This window comes from Hermetia illucens, chromosome 2, assembly GCF_905115235.1.
Source record: "Hermetia illucens chromosome 2, iHerIll2.2.curated.20191125, whole genome shotgun sequence".
In the NCBI taxonomy this organism is placed as follows: domain Eukaryota; kingdom Metazoa; phylum Arthropoda; class Insecta; order Diptera; family Stratiomyidae; genus Hermetia; species Hermetia illucens.
Genome location: NC_051850.1, coordinates 13287115 through 13302117, shown reverse-complemented (window position 1 = coordinate 13302117; position 15003 = coordinate 13287115). Strand labels below are relative to the sequence as shown.

The window sequence follows — 15003 nt, the reverse complement described above, 5'->3', positions numbered from 1 at the left end:
TTCGTTTGCCGTTTCGTTTGGGGTTCGCTAGCTGGGAAAGGCTTGTTTTCGCAAAAGCATCTGATGGCGGAAAGTTCGTTCGGGTCAAGTTGCTGAAAATATTTTTTTTGAGGATTGTGGGGTCCTAAGTCCGCATCAACTTAATGCCGGACCGGACCTAATGGGGAGTAACTTACTCCCTATTTTTTTGGCCCACGAACCCTCCGCTTAGCGCCCAACCCCCAAACTTTAAAAAAAAATGGCAGGCGATGACGACTTTACGGTTTCTTAGCAGGGCAGAGATAAATCGTCAGACGCTACCTCATCTCTGCCCTGGAACCAGAGTGAGCGAAGCGGCTAGCAGATGTTAAGTGCTCCTTTATATAATTCGCAGAACGCGCTCAATATAATTCGTAGTCATGTTGTGTTCTGCGAATTATATAAAGGAGCACTTCACTTCTGCGCGCCGCTTCGGTCACGCTGGTCCCGGGGCAGAGGTGAGGCAGCGTCTGACGAATTGCCTCTGCCCTGGTAAGAAACCGTAAAGCCGCCATCGCCTGATATTATTTTTTTCAAATTGCTGGTTGAGATAATAACATCATAAATTCAGGACGATGTGTAGTGCTGAGGACTAACATCCCGTTGCCTCTGCCCACTTATGTGGACATTTGCTTTGGATTTTGCCCGCCTGAGAGAATATTAAAATTGGAAAATGGTCACTTATGACTCTAGTGAAGTCTGTTTTCATATATGAGCATTATTTTTGGACTACGATTTCATTCGTTTTATTGCCTCCTCGACTTCAGATGCGCTGACAGTGAGTGGTTGAGTATTTTATTTGGGCACCTGTCGTGGAGACTTAATCCCCCATTTTTAAGGCGCGGATTGACTTTAAGACCACAATCTGACAATCTGAGACAAGCAACAACGGTACCAGTCTATACCAAGTGCATGACTTAGCATTCACACGGGTGAATGCAAGACCTACCTAAATCTCTACCGAACTAAGCAGTACGGCACCCGTGTTGAAACGCAACACCACGCCGAGGCCCGAATGTCTCTTCTCGCTTGAGCATAACCGCAACCCCCATAAAACTCCCACTAGGGGGCCAACCGCAATCAACTGAGCTGTCCTCACATACAACAGGAGTTCATCCGAAGTATGAGAGTCCAGGAGCTATCCCGGTTCCCATGGTACTAGTATACTCCTGGTAAGGTTGAAATGAATTTCGAATGCCGCGAATCCTGCCGCGCCACAAGGTTTCGTGACCAAATTGCCACTTCAGATGAATCCCCGTGCAGACTCGGGTCTGATCGCCTTGATTAAGCCTTTGGAGCATTCGCCTACTGCATCACGGCCGGCAAGCCAAAGTGAGTACAGCGTCTCCCGGTGCCACCACTATGGAGGTTCTCCTGGGCCACTTGGTTTCGGTTTGGCCGACAGGGTTGCCGCGCCGTCTTCCTCACCGCCACCTCTGAGCACCAACAGTTCATAGTAGACAATACCCCGCTGATCCCACCACACGCACAGCATCGTCTTCCGTTCGAAGCGATTTGGTCTTGGAGAAGATGTTGTTGGTTGGCCGGCATCAACCCGCGATTTTTTTCAATTAGGATTCTCGAAATAAATCCACTTTTCGTCGCCGATCACAATCCGATGCAAAAACATCTTGCTTTTGTGTATGACAAGCACGATTTCGCATGTGTTTTTCGATCTTTTGAACCTTACCCTTTGGGCGTAGACGCATGGAAACGGTTTGTTGAGAAACACCTAATTGCTTGACGAGCATTTTATTTGTTTGAGTATCGTCCTCGTATTAAAGAGCGTCCAATTCGTGGTCCTTAACTTTCCTGGGCCGATTTTCACGGTCCTTCTCGCTCAGATCGAAATCGCCATCTTCGAACCGACGAAACCAGTCTCGGCACGTTGTTTCGGATAGAACAAAACTGGATATGATTATTGAAGAGAAAAAATATGTTTTTGCATGAAATTGTTGATGATGTGGACTGATAATTGATGACAAATGACGTACTAAAAAAAATATGGCGTGCTTATAGCAACTTCATACGTTCACTGACGCCATCTGTGAGCAAACATCGGATTAAAGCTTGTACAGCTGGTAGTACAAGAAGTTTTGGATGTGCTTGTCTTCTCTTTAACCGCGCAATTCGTTGATTGCTAGTTTCCTTCGAAATTAAACGCTTATTTCCCAAAGGTTGTACAAGGATCTCGACGAAATATTGTACTCTTTTTACTTACTTTTAATAGCTTAAATTGCTTCCCTGGAAAATATTATCAATGCTAGCCAAGAAGAAAATAAAATTCACGTAAAATTTTAATTTTTCCATTTCAGATATATGGAAAAGAACAAATCAGAACTGAACATACCCCCAGCCAGCGAAGTTGTCCGGCATCGTAGCAAAACCAGCATGCAACTCACGCCCGAATAAAAAAATTCTCCCTACCTCACACTTCACCACTCACCGATCCCAGTTTGGATATGAATCAAGCTACATGATTACGCTAAAGGACATGATCATCTACACAAAAACAAACATTCAACAAAAATGTCATTGCATCGTCAAACTTTCATCGTTTATTTTTTGTTTTGTGTTTTAATTCCTAAGAAATATTAAAATGCATGCTTCACATCAAGCAGAATAGAAGAGGACGACAAAGAAGATGAAAATAATAAATCCTAGCGAATTACTCTTTAACTTTGTGTCAACTGTTTGTACATTATATTATGAGCTGTTGAAATTAACTTTTTACTCATATCATTGTCGAAACAACAATCACAATCTATGAAATTTTCGTGAAAAGATACTTTACGATAAGTGGTTATCATATAAATTACATGAATCAAGAAGACAGGAGAGTCTAGTGCGTGTCCTTGATCTGATGAATAGTTTTTAGTGCTTTTAATTTTATCGAATTAATATTATTTTTCTGTCCGTTATATGTATTTTTGTTTTGTTTGTTAAGAAAAGACTGCAGTTTATAGATGAAGACATATACATGATACATACACATTATACTGTAAAATTACGATGTTATACTAGTTTTCCTTTTGCTATTAGTTCGCTTCTTGCTATACGATTTCTTTCTAATAATGTAATTCTGCTCTTCTTCTCTACTTTCTTTTGAATTTACCAAATCGAAGCTGTAGAAAGGAAGCCGTCGAAGTTGTGTGCCTGTGAATATTATCGCATCAAAATTAATTTAATAATATTTGATAATAATGAATTTATAGTGTTCCTAAATAATATTACGTTAAATTATACGATTAATGCCTTGTATGAAAGTTATCTTTTGGTTTTTCATTTATTTTCCAATTCAGTTTAGACATTTTTCATACTTTTTCATATATTTCAGAAATCTTTGTTGTTTCTTAGGGAAAATAGAAGATTTTTAAGAATGTTTATGAAGATAAATGAAAATAATTGTAAATGGAAGCACGCACCATTTCCTCCTATAACATTTTTATTCCATATAGAGACACATTTCGGAAGGTACTTAGTCCCTTCATCAGTACTTGGGCTAAAGCGAGTAGCTCCCGAAATACGTATCTGGATGGAATAACAATTTCGTAGGAGCAAAAGCTACATGGTTTTGTCATCGGAGAAAGTAACAAGCAGAAAGAAAGAAGAAAAAAAGTGGATATGCTGCCAGAAAATTGTATGCAAGTAGAAGGTCCTACCGACCCAAAACCACGCAGTAAGTAATATTCCATTTATTTTTCCAATTCAAATTTGAGAAAGATCAATTTAAGGAAGTTATTGCTTTGGTAGTCATATATCAGCCAGGAAAACTGCTAAAGAATATTTCAGACACAAGATCTGTAACGCCCTTGTGATGAGCAGCGCCGCAGAATCTTAAGTTGAGCGTTGAAACTTGATGAACTTCTCATGAACCAAATCAAGATTGAAGCAAACTTTGTAAAATATCCAAGAATATTTCGCTATTATCACTTTTTACCTTCCTTATTTGAATACCAAGGACGTAGTGCGAATTTATTCGTTGTATTGTGCTGTTGGTCCTGTTAATTGGGAGCCCTGTCAGACATATCTTGGAGCTGTCTCGGTCTAATTTCCGCATCCACTATTTTGAAAATATTAGAAGCCATCAGCCATCCGGGTTGATTCAGTCCTCCCACCTTTCCTGTGGTTGGTTTCCTTATGTTCCTGTCTCATCTTTATACCCTCATTTCGACACGATCTTCGTACATCAGCTTTGCATTACACAGTTTGTGGAATTTGGCCAAGATAGAATGTTGATAATAAAAACACGTAAATGACGGCAAAAAGGACATCCTTTAAATATTTAAACCTTCGAAAGTCGAAAAAGGGGGAACTGCAACTACTTCTCCAAGTCACAAAGTTTCTTTGGCTCATAGTTGATTTTATTTGTGACATTTTGCTATTATGAAAGACATGCACGTCCTGGGGATTTGAAGTGAGCACCTGCCGTATAGGCATTTCCTACGACAGCCTTTTCAAACACAGTTTGATTTGGCGATCACAATCAAAGCACAGTGGAACTAGTTCATATTGAGTGTAAACTCAGCATTCACACTAGTGGATACAAGGACTATCTATTGAATCTCTCGCAAACAAAGAGTGCCGTTCCCAAGTTGGAAAATGCAACCCCACTTATTGAGCCCACAAAAAGCTTTGCCCACGATATGGACGCAGCCATATCTTTCTTGAAAAGGTCAATCGCAAAAAAATCGGGAATTCTCTTGGAGCATATACCCTCAGAGTGCCATTTCACTCCTCTCCGGTCAAACTTCGTGGCAGGAGCTACTTCAGATTAGTTCCTTGCAGACTCGGGTGCGTGCGGACGGCACTCCCCAACGACTTGAATGAATCAGCAAGGAACCCTTTCTACCAATCATACCTCTGCGTACCATTATGAAAGACAACAACATCAATAATGTAGGCGAAACGACGTTTGGAATATGGCTATTGGACAAAATTTGTCTATGCGATGAGAATGACCAACATTTCTTATTCCAAACTACAAATTTTGCACTGGTCGTTCTCCACCCGCTCTTTCATTATCGACTGTCTATAAGCCTGGGCGGCGACCCCGCCGTCCTGGATGGCGTACTAAAATCTCACATCTCAGCAAGATGGTGTAGGCGAACATAGTCATCTGTTGGCCAAAAGAAGATCAATGAATAATTGCCAGAAATAATTCACATTCGTTCCGACTTCCATTCATTGATCCGTCAATGGTCCTTACTTCAAATTAAGTAGAGTCAGCCCACAAGCCCCACGCAACGTTACAGTAGAATTCTGCTCAAATATCTGGACCATTGCTCTATCCTCAGCTCTCAAACATCGTGTCGTTATATTGATCAATCCACTGGGCGAACAAACTGATTCGAAATTTGTGGTCTTCTGGGGGGTAAACACAAGAACCCAACTTCAAACCGTTTCGCGTACGTGCTCTTGTGTCTACGAATTTCTTTACAATAACCAGAATGTTTATGACTCGTTGAACCTTCTTCGGTGAAAACCACAAAAGATAGTGGCGGTGTGGGCACTCCCGGCAGTAGTCCACTCAACATGCTTAACACACTAAGCAAACAATTCCGAAAGTCTACCCCAATATTGTTTTGCTTCTTTTATTAAAGGCGACATAGTCAGGTTGAGAGGTTCAGGGACTTGAAAATGCTCCGCTGGTTCCTCACATGCATTTCATTCTCAATATGTTTGAAGTAAGTGCCGCTACGCCGTCGTAATCGACTGCATACGGCAAAACGTACCTGCTTGAGTGTCTTCAGAATTTCAACCCTCTGCACTTCATTTTGCTATCATTTGCTGGATGGTTAGTGCTAATTTGAGTCAGTCTAGAAATGTCCTACCTACGAAGTTTCAAATGAATTTTTACTGGTATATTTCCTCGATCACCTTACCAATACAGGGAAGTAGATCTTCCGGGCGTGTAGCCTAACAGACGGAACTGTACCACAATAAACAAGTAATTGTAATTATAATAAAGATACAACTGCACATAGTCGAGGCAATCTCATTATTGATTTAAAATAGAATTCTCAAAGTAGCTGTAATTGGGTAGAGCGCGGAAATATCCCATTTCTGAAAGTTCAGTAACCGTTTTTTCGAATTCGTTGCGGACCTCAGTCGAGACTTCAGCCAGGCGCTGACGAACAATACTTCGGGGAGCACTGAACCTGTTGCCCGCAGTGTGGCCTGGTGTAGTTGACCGCCGCCTCTGTCCTTACCGACTCTTGGTCATCAGTTGCGCCGACTGAAGAAAAAAAGATATATCCCTCCGATCTTGGCACGTGTGAAGTCAGCCTCTGGATGTTTTTTCGCATATTCTATAGCTTGACTTCCGCAGCTCCATATCGCCGCCTTACCGCCCGTCTGTCACACGAGACGGTGGGAACTGTGAACGCTCCCACATACAGTGAATTACATCCTTCTACATCGCATTTAAGGGGGTGTCCCCATACATGCAAAAGGGGGGTCCACATTTTTTTCACCAAATATAGTCATGTGTGATATCAAATGCAAGGTTTCGGTTAGTACTTTCCGAAGACGGGCTTAGTTTTGAGATTTATTGGAAAGGTGGAGAGTGCGGGGGGTCGAAATTGATGACTTTTTTAACCTATCCATTCTTAGAAACTACCCATCCGAAAAATTTGAAAAAAAAATTAAAAGGCTGTTACTGTATGGCGCCTAGGCTTCGAAATACCCACCGATCGATAACTGTTCAAATAAAGTTAATAATAGTATATTACTATATTCTTTAGTAATTGACTTACCTTGACCTTAACTTCATCCTAGAATCACGAAATTGCAGCAATATAACATAGAACAGGATCCTACATAACGACGAAATCTATGAGCGATACCATGACCGTCAGGTTGTGGATAAAATCCGGCTCAATAGGTTACGGTAGGCGGGTCACTTAATCCGTATGGGTGAGGATGATCCAGCCCAGAAAGTCTATAAGGGCAATATCTATGGTAGAAAGAGTAGACGAGGCAGACCCTGCCTAAGATGGAGCGATGGTGTACGTCAGGACGCCAGACAGCTTTTAGGGATATCGAATTGGTGGACCTCGGCGCAGGCGTAGGCCTAGACCGGATACCGGTTGTTGCGCCGTTGATGATGGTGATGATGACCCTACCAAGTTTGGTGGAAATCGCGCTATTATTAACAAAGTTATAATAGGTCAAAATTGTTGCCCTCTATACAAATTTCAGACTTTGAAGTGGATATTCTCACGTAATATATACATATATTATGTGCTAGGCTGCAATGGGACAAATGTTCGCACAAATGTTTTTTATAAAAGAAATACACAAAACCTTGCATACCTCAAGGATCCAGCTTCCGGTTTTCCGACTTATCATCATGAGCACCAGGTTCAAAATCGGAAATAAAAAAAAGCGTTCATACTTTGGCTGCGATTGATTTCACAGCTTTCTATGGAATCACATCAATATCCACTAATGATTGTCTCGTCCCTCACCAAGGGGTAATAAAATATTGGAAAAATTCTGAATTTGGAATGAAAAGTGAAATTAAAATTTCTGATTTCCAAGAAAGAGTTTACCGTAAACGCTCTTATCAAACCAACTGTATTTCTATTGTTGATGGTTCAATAGGAAAAATATTGTTAAGAGCGCAAGCGATATCAAGTGGATAAACAATATCAACACAAATTATTTGCGATTTTGCCTAGAACAAGGGTAACTCATCAAACGCTGGCTCGCCTCTGCCCTGGAAGCAATAAGACCGGAGTGGTCGTAATATAGATTTTGCGTTCGTATATTACATTCATAAACACAATATGAGTATGAATTATATTCGGATCAGGCCTAAGCCGATCGAAGCGGAACTAAGTGCGGAACTAAGGACAAAACCGTGAGTTTTCTTTCTTTCTTGAAAAATTGTATGCTAGCAAGATCGCAGAAAGAATATCCGAACCCGGGGTGAAAATTATGCGGAAAATTGGACCCGCTGTGAAAATTATACGGGCCTAGGGAGAGAATAATGCGGAACCGCCTATTATCCCTCATTGAAATTTCTATTCCGGGTTTCAAGAAAACTCCTTTCTCCTTTTCCTTGGTGATCGTTTCCTGGCATTCTTCGTGGAGGCAGTAATTTCGTTTTCTCCACCTCTTACATACGTACGTACTACTGTGATGAAAAAGTAAGGTGAATTTATGTATAAATTGTAAACTCTTTATCTATTCTTCCAAATCAATTCATCCTCTTCAAAGTAGTCCTCATCCGATCAAACGCACTTTTGCGAACGCTTTTTCCAGTCCTGGAAACAGTAGGAATAGTCTTTTTTCGGGACAGCCTTCAAGATCTTTTTCGATTCGGTTTTTATTTCCTCAATCGTGTCAAAACGGCGTCCTCGCATTGGCCTTTTGAGTTTGCTCTTGCTGAAGTCGCACGGAGCCAAATCAGGCGAATGCGGGGGTTGCGGAATGATATGAGTCGAGTTTTTGGCAAAAAAATCGCTAAGAACCAATGCTTTTTTTCCAAAAAATTGAGCGATTTTGGCACCAATCGAGATTTGACGTGTTTGAGACACAAAACATCCTCCACAATGGTTTGGGCTGAGCCAAATGATATTCCAACACTATCAACGAGGTCTCGAATTGTCAATCGACGATTTTCAAGCACCAAATTTTTTGATTTTTTGGACGTGGCCCGCGTCGGTAGACCTTGATGGTCGTCCAGAGCGTGGTTCGTCTTCAATGCGTTCTCGGCCTGGTTTGAACTCGTTGTACCACTTATAAACATCTTTGTGTGCCTTAGTTTGATCACCAAAGGCCTTCCGCAAAACTTTCAACGTGCCCGCACAAGAATATTCGTTCCGCAAACAAATTTGATGCAAGTTCTTTGCTCAACAAAATCACCAATTGTAAAAATCGAAAAATTTACTTTTGGTTGTTTATAAAAACACGTATAACTCGGAGATAATTAAACCTTTTGGCAAACAGACGACTGGCAAAGGTTATAGACAGTCCTACCAACCTAGGAAAAAAACTATTTGCCTCCCTAATGCCCGGGAGTTTTAAATGACAATTTCACCTTACTTTTTGATCACAGTAGTATATCTGAAGGTGTCCTCCGCTGCATGCAGAATTCCAGTTGCTGCCAGGTTTCTAATATTTTTATTGCTTCTTTGGATCTAAAATAAGATATTCGTGACTAATTACGATATTCGATTCCGTATATAAAGGAAGGAAAGGATGCGTCCCGATTATGGTTTATGGTGAGAAACAATGATATTATTCTGAAATGTATAACTTTTTTTATTTTCCAATTTGGAATTCGTTGTTTTTTTTTGTACTCCTAGGCGTTTTTATTTATCCGAAACAATATAAATATAAAAATGCAAAATATGTAATAAAGTTCCCTTATATTCCATATTTTAATTTTTACAATATTTTTTATTTCAGAGGCACATAACTACCAATTGTATAAATACTTTTCTTCTCATAGAATAAAAAAATAACCGTCCCGAAAAATATATTCAAAAAACAACAATAATTAGCTGAAAATAGTTGTACCACACAACCATATAAAAAGAACCTTAAAATTTTTTCTTTGCCCTATTTTTTCATTTTTATAGTTTTCTTTTCATTTTTTTTTCTTCGAAGCTTCATTCTCACTCGAGGCAATCCTGATAGATGTCGACAGGGAGGAATCCATCAAGTTCATATTTGTAAATGTTTGCCTTTTAGCATAGTTGCAGCGTCTCCTTAGTTAATTTGTATATAAATGTGTAGAAATATTTATGTACTGGACAAGAAATACATATTTAGGTGAATACGCTGTTCATTTATAGAAACTTTAATATTATGCAAATTCATTATTGTGAAACTGAACGTAATTTAATAAAGACAATACTTGGCAAAATAGCATTAATTAGATGTTTGAAGTTTAAATTAAATCAAAATTGTACGTTTCAGCTGCTTTGCAGTAAGCAATAAACTGGTATTACCAAAGTATACTTTGCTGAAACCCGACAGGGTGCAATGGCAGCATTAGCGTAGTCTGGGGACTATAAAGAAGGGTATTGACAATCTTTTGTAAGAAAAATCGTTCAAACTCAGCTCACGTGGTCAAAGGGTAGTATAGGTCCCAGGGCGAAACGTGGATTAGTACCCACGATGGAGCATACAACCTGAGAAACGCCTGCTGAACCAACACCAACAGCTCTACTACCAAATCCTATCTTCACCTCCACGTGGTGATCACTGGGAGTTCTTTCTTAATGAAAAACAGCAGACGGAGAAGGATGAAAACAGGTCTCTCACGCCTAAAAACGGGACAAATTGTACCAACTCGTCCTCCAAGTTGGGGGTTGGGTAGGACTAGCTACCCTACACGGACAACCTGTTAAGAAGCCACAAAAGGAGCTTCGGACTGGGTTGACTGACTGACGAACCCGACAACGACAACATAATAACGATTTGCGAATTTTCTCATGGAATGTTCCCTGCACAGAGATGAAGCTGCCAAGCAGTTAGCCGATAGCCTGTCCCAATATAGGGCTGATGTAACAGCGTTGCAGGAGATGCGTTGGACAGGGACCGGTTTCTTGGAGAAGAGTCGCTACACCATATATTATAACGGCCATCCAGTAAACCATGTGTTCGGAGTAGGTTTCTTAGTCAGCCAAAAAATGAAACCTGCTGTTATCGGCTTTGAAAACATAAGCGAACGGCTATGCACTCTGTGCTTGCAAGCCAAATTAAGAAATATAAGCCTCATTAACATTCACACCTCGTTAACGTTCCTATCGTGAATGTTGAAGTGTTACGTCGATAAGTACTCTGTGCTACCCAAGCTAAATAAAAATGAAAGCATAGAAAAAGAAGAGAAAGTTGTAATGACAAAAATGGAAATGGCGGTGCTCAAAGACAATCCTGAGTGACTGGAAACGACCAAGACGGGAGAGCTATCCCAAAAACCAAGATGGCGAAATTGATCGTGAAGTGCTCCGTCTGTAGGGGGTTCCTTCAACGCTTTCATCCCTCACTTGTCATTGTACAGAAATTCACGTGTTCTTATCGGATCCTGAAAATTCCACGAATAGAGAGATTCGCGCGAGTCTACCGAAAAATCATCACGCGAGCTAAATTGAACGTTCTAAAAAATAAAAAAAAAAATATCGGCTCTACCGCGCGCTATCACCACACCTGGCAGTTAGGTATAGAATGCAAATCCAAAAGAAGGAGAAATTTGAGGTCCGGTACGGATAACCTGCGGGAGTATTCTGACTTGGTGACTGGGTCGGGCTCCAGTAATGGACAGAATGGCGTGGAAGCGGCATATCGGGGGTGTTTCAATGTCTAGCCGCGACGATGACCCCGAGCGTGGCTCAACCTGCCGCAACTGTTTCGCCACAACCGCTCCTACTACCAAATAACGCCAGGGGCATCTTCCTCCCCCCTTTTCCACTACAGATTCGTCGAGTGCTTCTGACAATACGCGCACGCAACTGTGGAGCGGGGCACAGACCAGTACCATGTCAATACTCGCAGCGACACAAGCCAGGCCATTATCAGAGAATGTGTTCGACTTGAGGTCATCACGGAAACTAATGACCAAGAGTCAATTGGGGCAGAGACGGCGGTATCAAAAACACCACGCCGCATGGCAGGCAACAGTTTCAGTACTCGTTAAAGTACACTTCTTCACCATCCGGTTGAAGTTTCCGCTGAGATTTGGGACGAATTGCAAAGAGTGTGTATAGAATTTTCGAAAATGGATCCTGTGCATTTACCAGGAATTCCAGGCTCTCAAATCATGATAAGATTGTATCTCGACTGAATAGTGATATACCGTTGCTCTGGACACACTAAAGCAGAATACTGCGACGGTATGGTGAAAGTCACTCCAGATCACTCAACGAATTCCAACAGTGTCCAGACAATACAGTTTTTGGTAGCAGAAACAAGAGTATTGGGGTGGAATTTGGGTATTACCCGCCCCAGCATGATGAGTGGATTACCGCTGAAGGAGCCCGTCATGCCATTATGCTCGGAAAGAATTTTGCGAAGCATGATACAGCAGACCCTATACAAATTTACAGCATTCACTCTTAGTGGAAGGGTCAATGCGTACCTCGAGGCCAATAACATTCTGTCCGAGGAACAGAAGGGCTGCCGAATCGGATCAACGGGTTGCAAAGAGCAACTCATTATCGACTCGGTAGTTGCAGGCTTAGGCAACTAGAAGCCAAGGAAATCTCTTTCTTTGCGTTATCGATTATGCCAAGGTTTTTGACAGCGTCTCGCAGACCTGGCTAATCGATGTCCTACATCCGTACCGCATTGATCCGAGACTAATACAATTTTGGCGACAGTGATGGAAGGGTGGCATACCACCTTATAAGTGCATTAATCTGAGGGTACCAACACCTCAGAGTCCATCTGTATACGGAGGGGTATCCTCCAAGGAATTTGTTGAGTCTCTTTTGGTTTTGCATGACACTGAATCCCCTTGCATGGCCACTGAATGATGGTAGAGGGTATGGTTTCGCAATAAATATGGCCTACATGCTTAGTGCGAGGTGACACACTTGGTGTACTTAGATGACATCAAGTTGTATTCTGGTACTGACGACTACCTTAGAAGTCTGCTGCGAATAATAGACACAACGATTATTATTATTATTTGTCGTAATATTCGAATAGAATTTGGATTAGACAATTGTCGAATTCAAGCCAAACTTCCAGCGGCGGATACGGACTTCTAGACACTTGTAGCATAGTCATGTGGGGTATCAAATGGAAGGTCTCGATTATTACTTTCCGAAGCCGGTTTTGACATTTGTTGGAAAGGTGGGGAATGCGGGGGGTCGAAATTGATCATTTATTCAGCGGACCCAGAAGCGGGCCCAGAAAGTACCCAACCGAAAAATCTAAACAAAACCAAGAGGCTGCCACTATATGGTGCTTAGGCTCCGAAATACTCTTCATATCGATATCTGTTCAAATAGTATTTTACTATAATTTTTAGCAATTGGCTGCAAAAATTCCCTTAAGTTCATCCTAGCTAACCTGCAGTAATACAGGGTATAGTATAGAGCATAATCTTGGCAAATTTGGTCGAAATTGCACTCTTACTAACAAAGTTATAATAGGTCAAAGTCGTAGTTTCTGTGCAAATTCAAGACTTTGAATGTGAGTATCACACGAAAGTGGGCAATCTCACATAATATATGAACGTATTACGTGCTAGGTTCTAATATACACAAAACCTTTCATACCTGAAGCGTCCAGCTTCCGGTTTCCTAACTTGTTTTGGTGAAAAGTTGGTAATACACGGCGCCTTCTACTGTTAAAAATAATATTCACACAATTCGGTCTATGTGGGCCTATGTATCTTCACTCACCTCGTTGAGTAGCAAGCCTTCACCTTTGCTTAACACGATCTCTCCTTTTAGCTGATTTGTACTCTGTCGTTGTGCTACATGCCTCTTGTCGGTTGTGTTGGTGCTTTTCATCAAATAGCTTATGACACTCCCCCCGCAGGTGGGCAGTTTCAGTCGTCCATCAATACATAGAAGGCTTGCCACGCTTGGGTGGTACCCTCCCCCACAGAGGCATAGTAGCTCCACAGGCTGTCGTTAACAGGTTAATGATTAGGTTTACAACAGTGGCAGCTGCAACATCACCACACCTTGAAATGTCCTCCAGCGTGGCTTGATCTTCGACAAATCTCCCGATCTTCACCTTTGCGACATTCCACACGCAGGGAGAGCGCCGAGTTGGTGCACGTCAAGAGATAGTGTTAACCATTTCGGACTTGATGCGCTATTGTTGGAAGCTCGCCGGGAAGTTTCCCAGAGTTCATCATCCGTCCACCGACGACAGCACTGATTCCGAAGCGAAAGTACCGTCGGAAGAACTTCCTTCGCAAACCGGACGTGGGAGCTTTGTTTGGAATTGGAGCAGCCCCTAGTTCTCCATCCGCTTGATGGCAGACCGGACCAATTGAAAAGAATGTTTCTTCCAATTTTCTGGTCCATGGGCTCCTCTTTATGGACTTACATTCAAAGTTCAAGAAATATACAGAAGGCTAATGTTTCGCGTGACGTCACGCTGCTCTAATTACAGAGGCGAGGCAGCATCTCATGAGTTGCTGCTGCGCTGGACGAAACCGTGGTCGGAACTTGGGGTGTTAGTCCTAAAAGAGAAGCCCATGGGAATGAAAAGTCGGAGAAAGTTACTCACCAATTGGTTAGGTCCGCACATCAAATGGATATTGAACTCAGGGCTCCGTCAATTCCAAACAAAAATTATTTCAGTTTCGACCGGCTTAGTCCAAAAATTCTAAGTGGCTGGCCTGGCGATATAATTCGCACCCATGACGCGTCTACGGATAAATACATATAAGCGCCCTGGGGAAAACCATAGTGTTCTGTATATGAGTTGATGTGATGTTTAAAACTTCGACCCCTGGTATATATCAGGCATTACCCTGGCTTCTAATTTACTATCCGTGAAAGAATTTCGTTTTTAAAGTCCACCTGGGATTGAGTTTTTCGAACAGTACTGCAATCGAGGTGGAAGAAGTCTATGTTTAATTCTGCTGACGATGCAGTTTTGTTTATTGTTCTGATTGATTCGAATTGCTGATTCATACTGAGTTTGAAATAAGGTGAATTATGCTATGATTTTAGCTGTCTAGTTGGGGGATGTTTACATTAATATGGAGGATGTTTACACTGGTATTATGTTCCGATGTGATTCTACTATTTTATGATTTTAATAAGGTCAGTATTAATATTGGGTGTAACTCGCGCGAAGTGAAGCCCGAATTTTTTCCGTTCAAAATCGCTACAATACAGTTGATTCTGAAAATAAAAAAAAAAAACCGCAGACTTTAACGTCGACTCGCAAGTATATCAAAAAGAAAGCAAAAAGATGAGCGGGAGAAAAATGTTTTCGGAAATTTTTATCAATTATTCAACTGTAGCATTGATAAAGAATATACAATTTCTACTAAAA

At 41.4% G+C, this 15003-nt stretch overlaps 1 protein-coding gene across 1 annotated transcript in view; it reads left to right on the top strand.

The window, feature by feature from the left end:
- LOC119647974 (E3 ubiquitin-protein ligase AMFR-like) overlaps positions 1–3288 on the top strand; it is a 175838-nt gene extending 172550 nt beyond the window's left edge. The window contains exon 12 of the mRNA XM_038049346.1: positions 2334–3288. Within this exon, the coding sequence (XP_037905274.1) occupies positions 2334–2430 (97 nt within the window). The 3' untranslated portion in view covers positions 2431–3288. The remainder of the gene's footprint in view (positions 1–2333) is intronic.
- The last annotated feature ends 11715 nt before the right edge of the window (positions 3289–15003 follow it).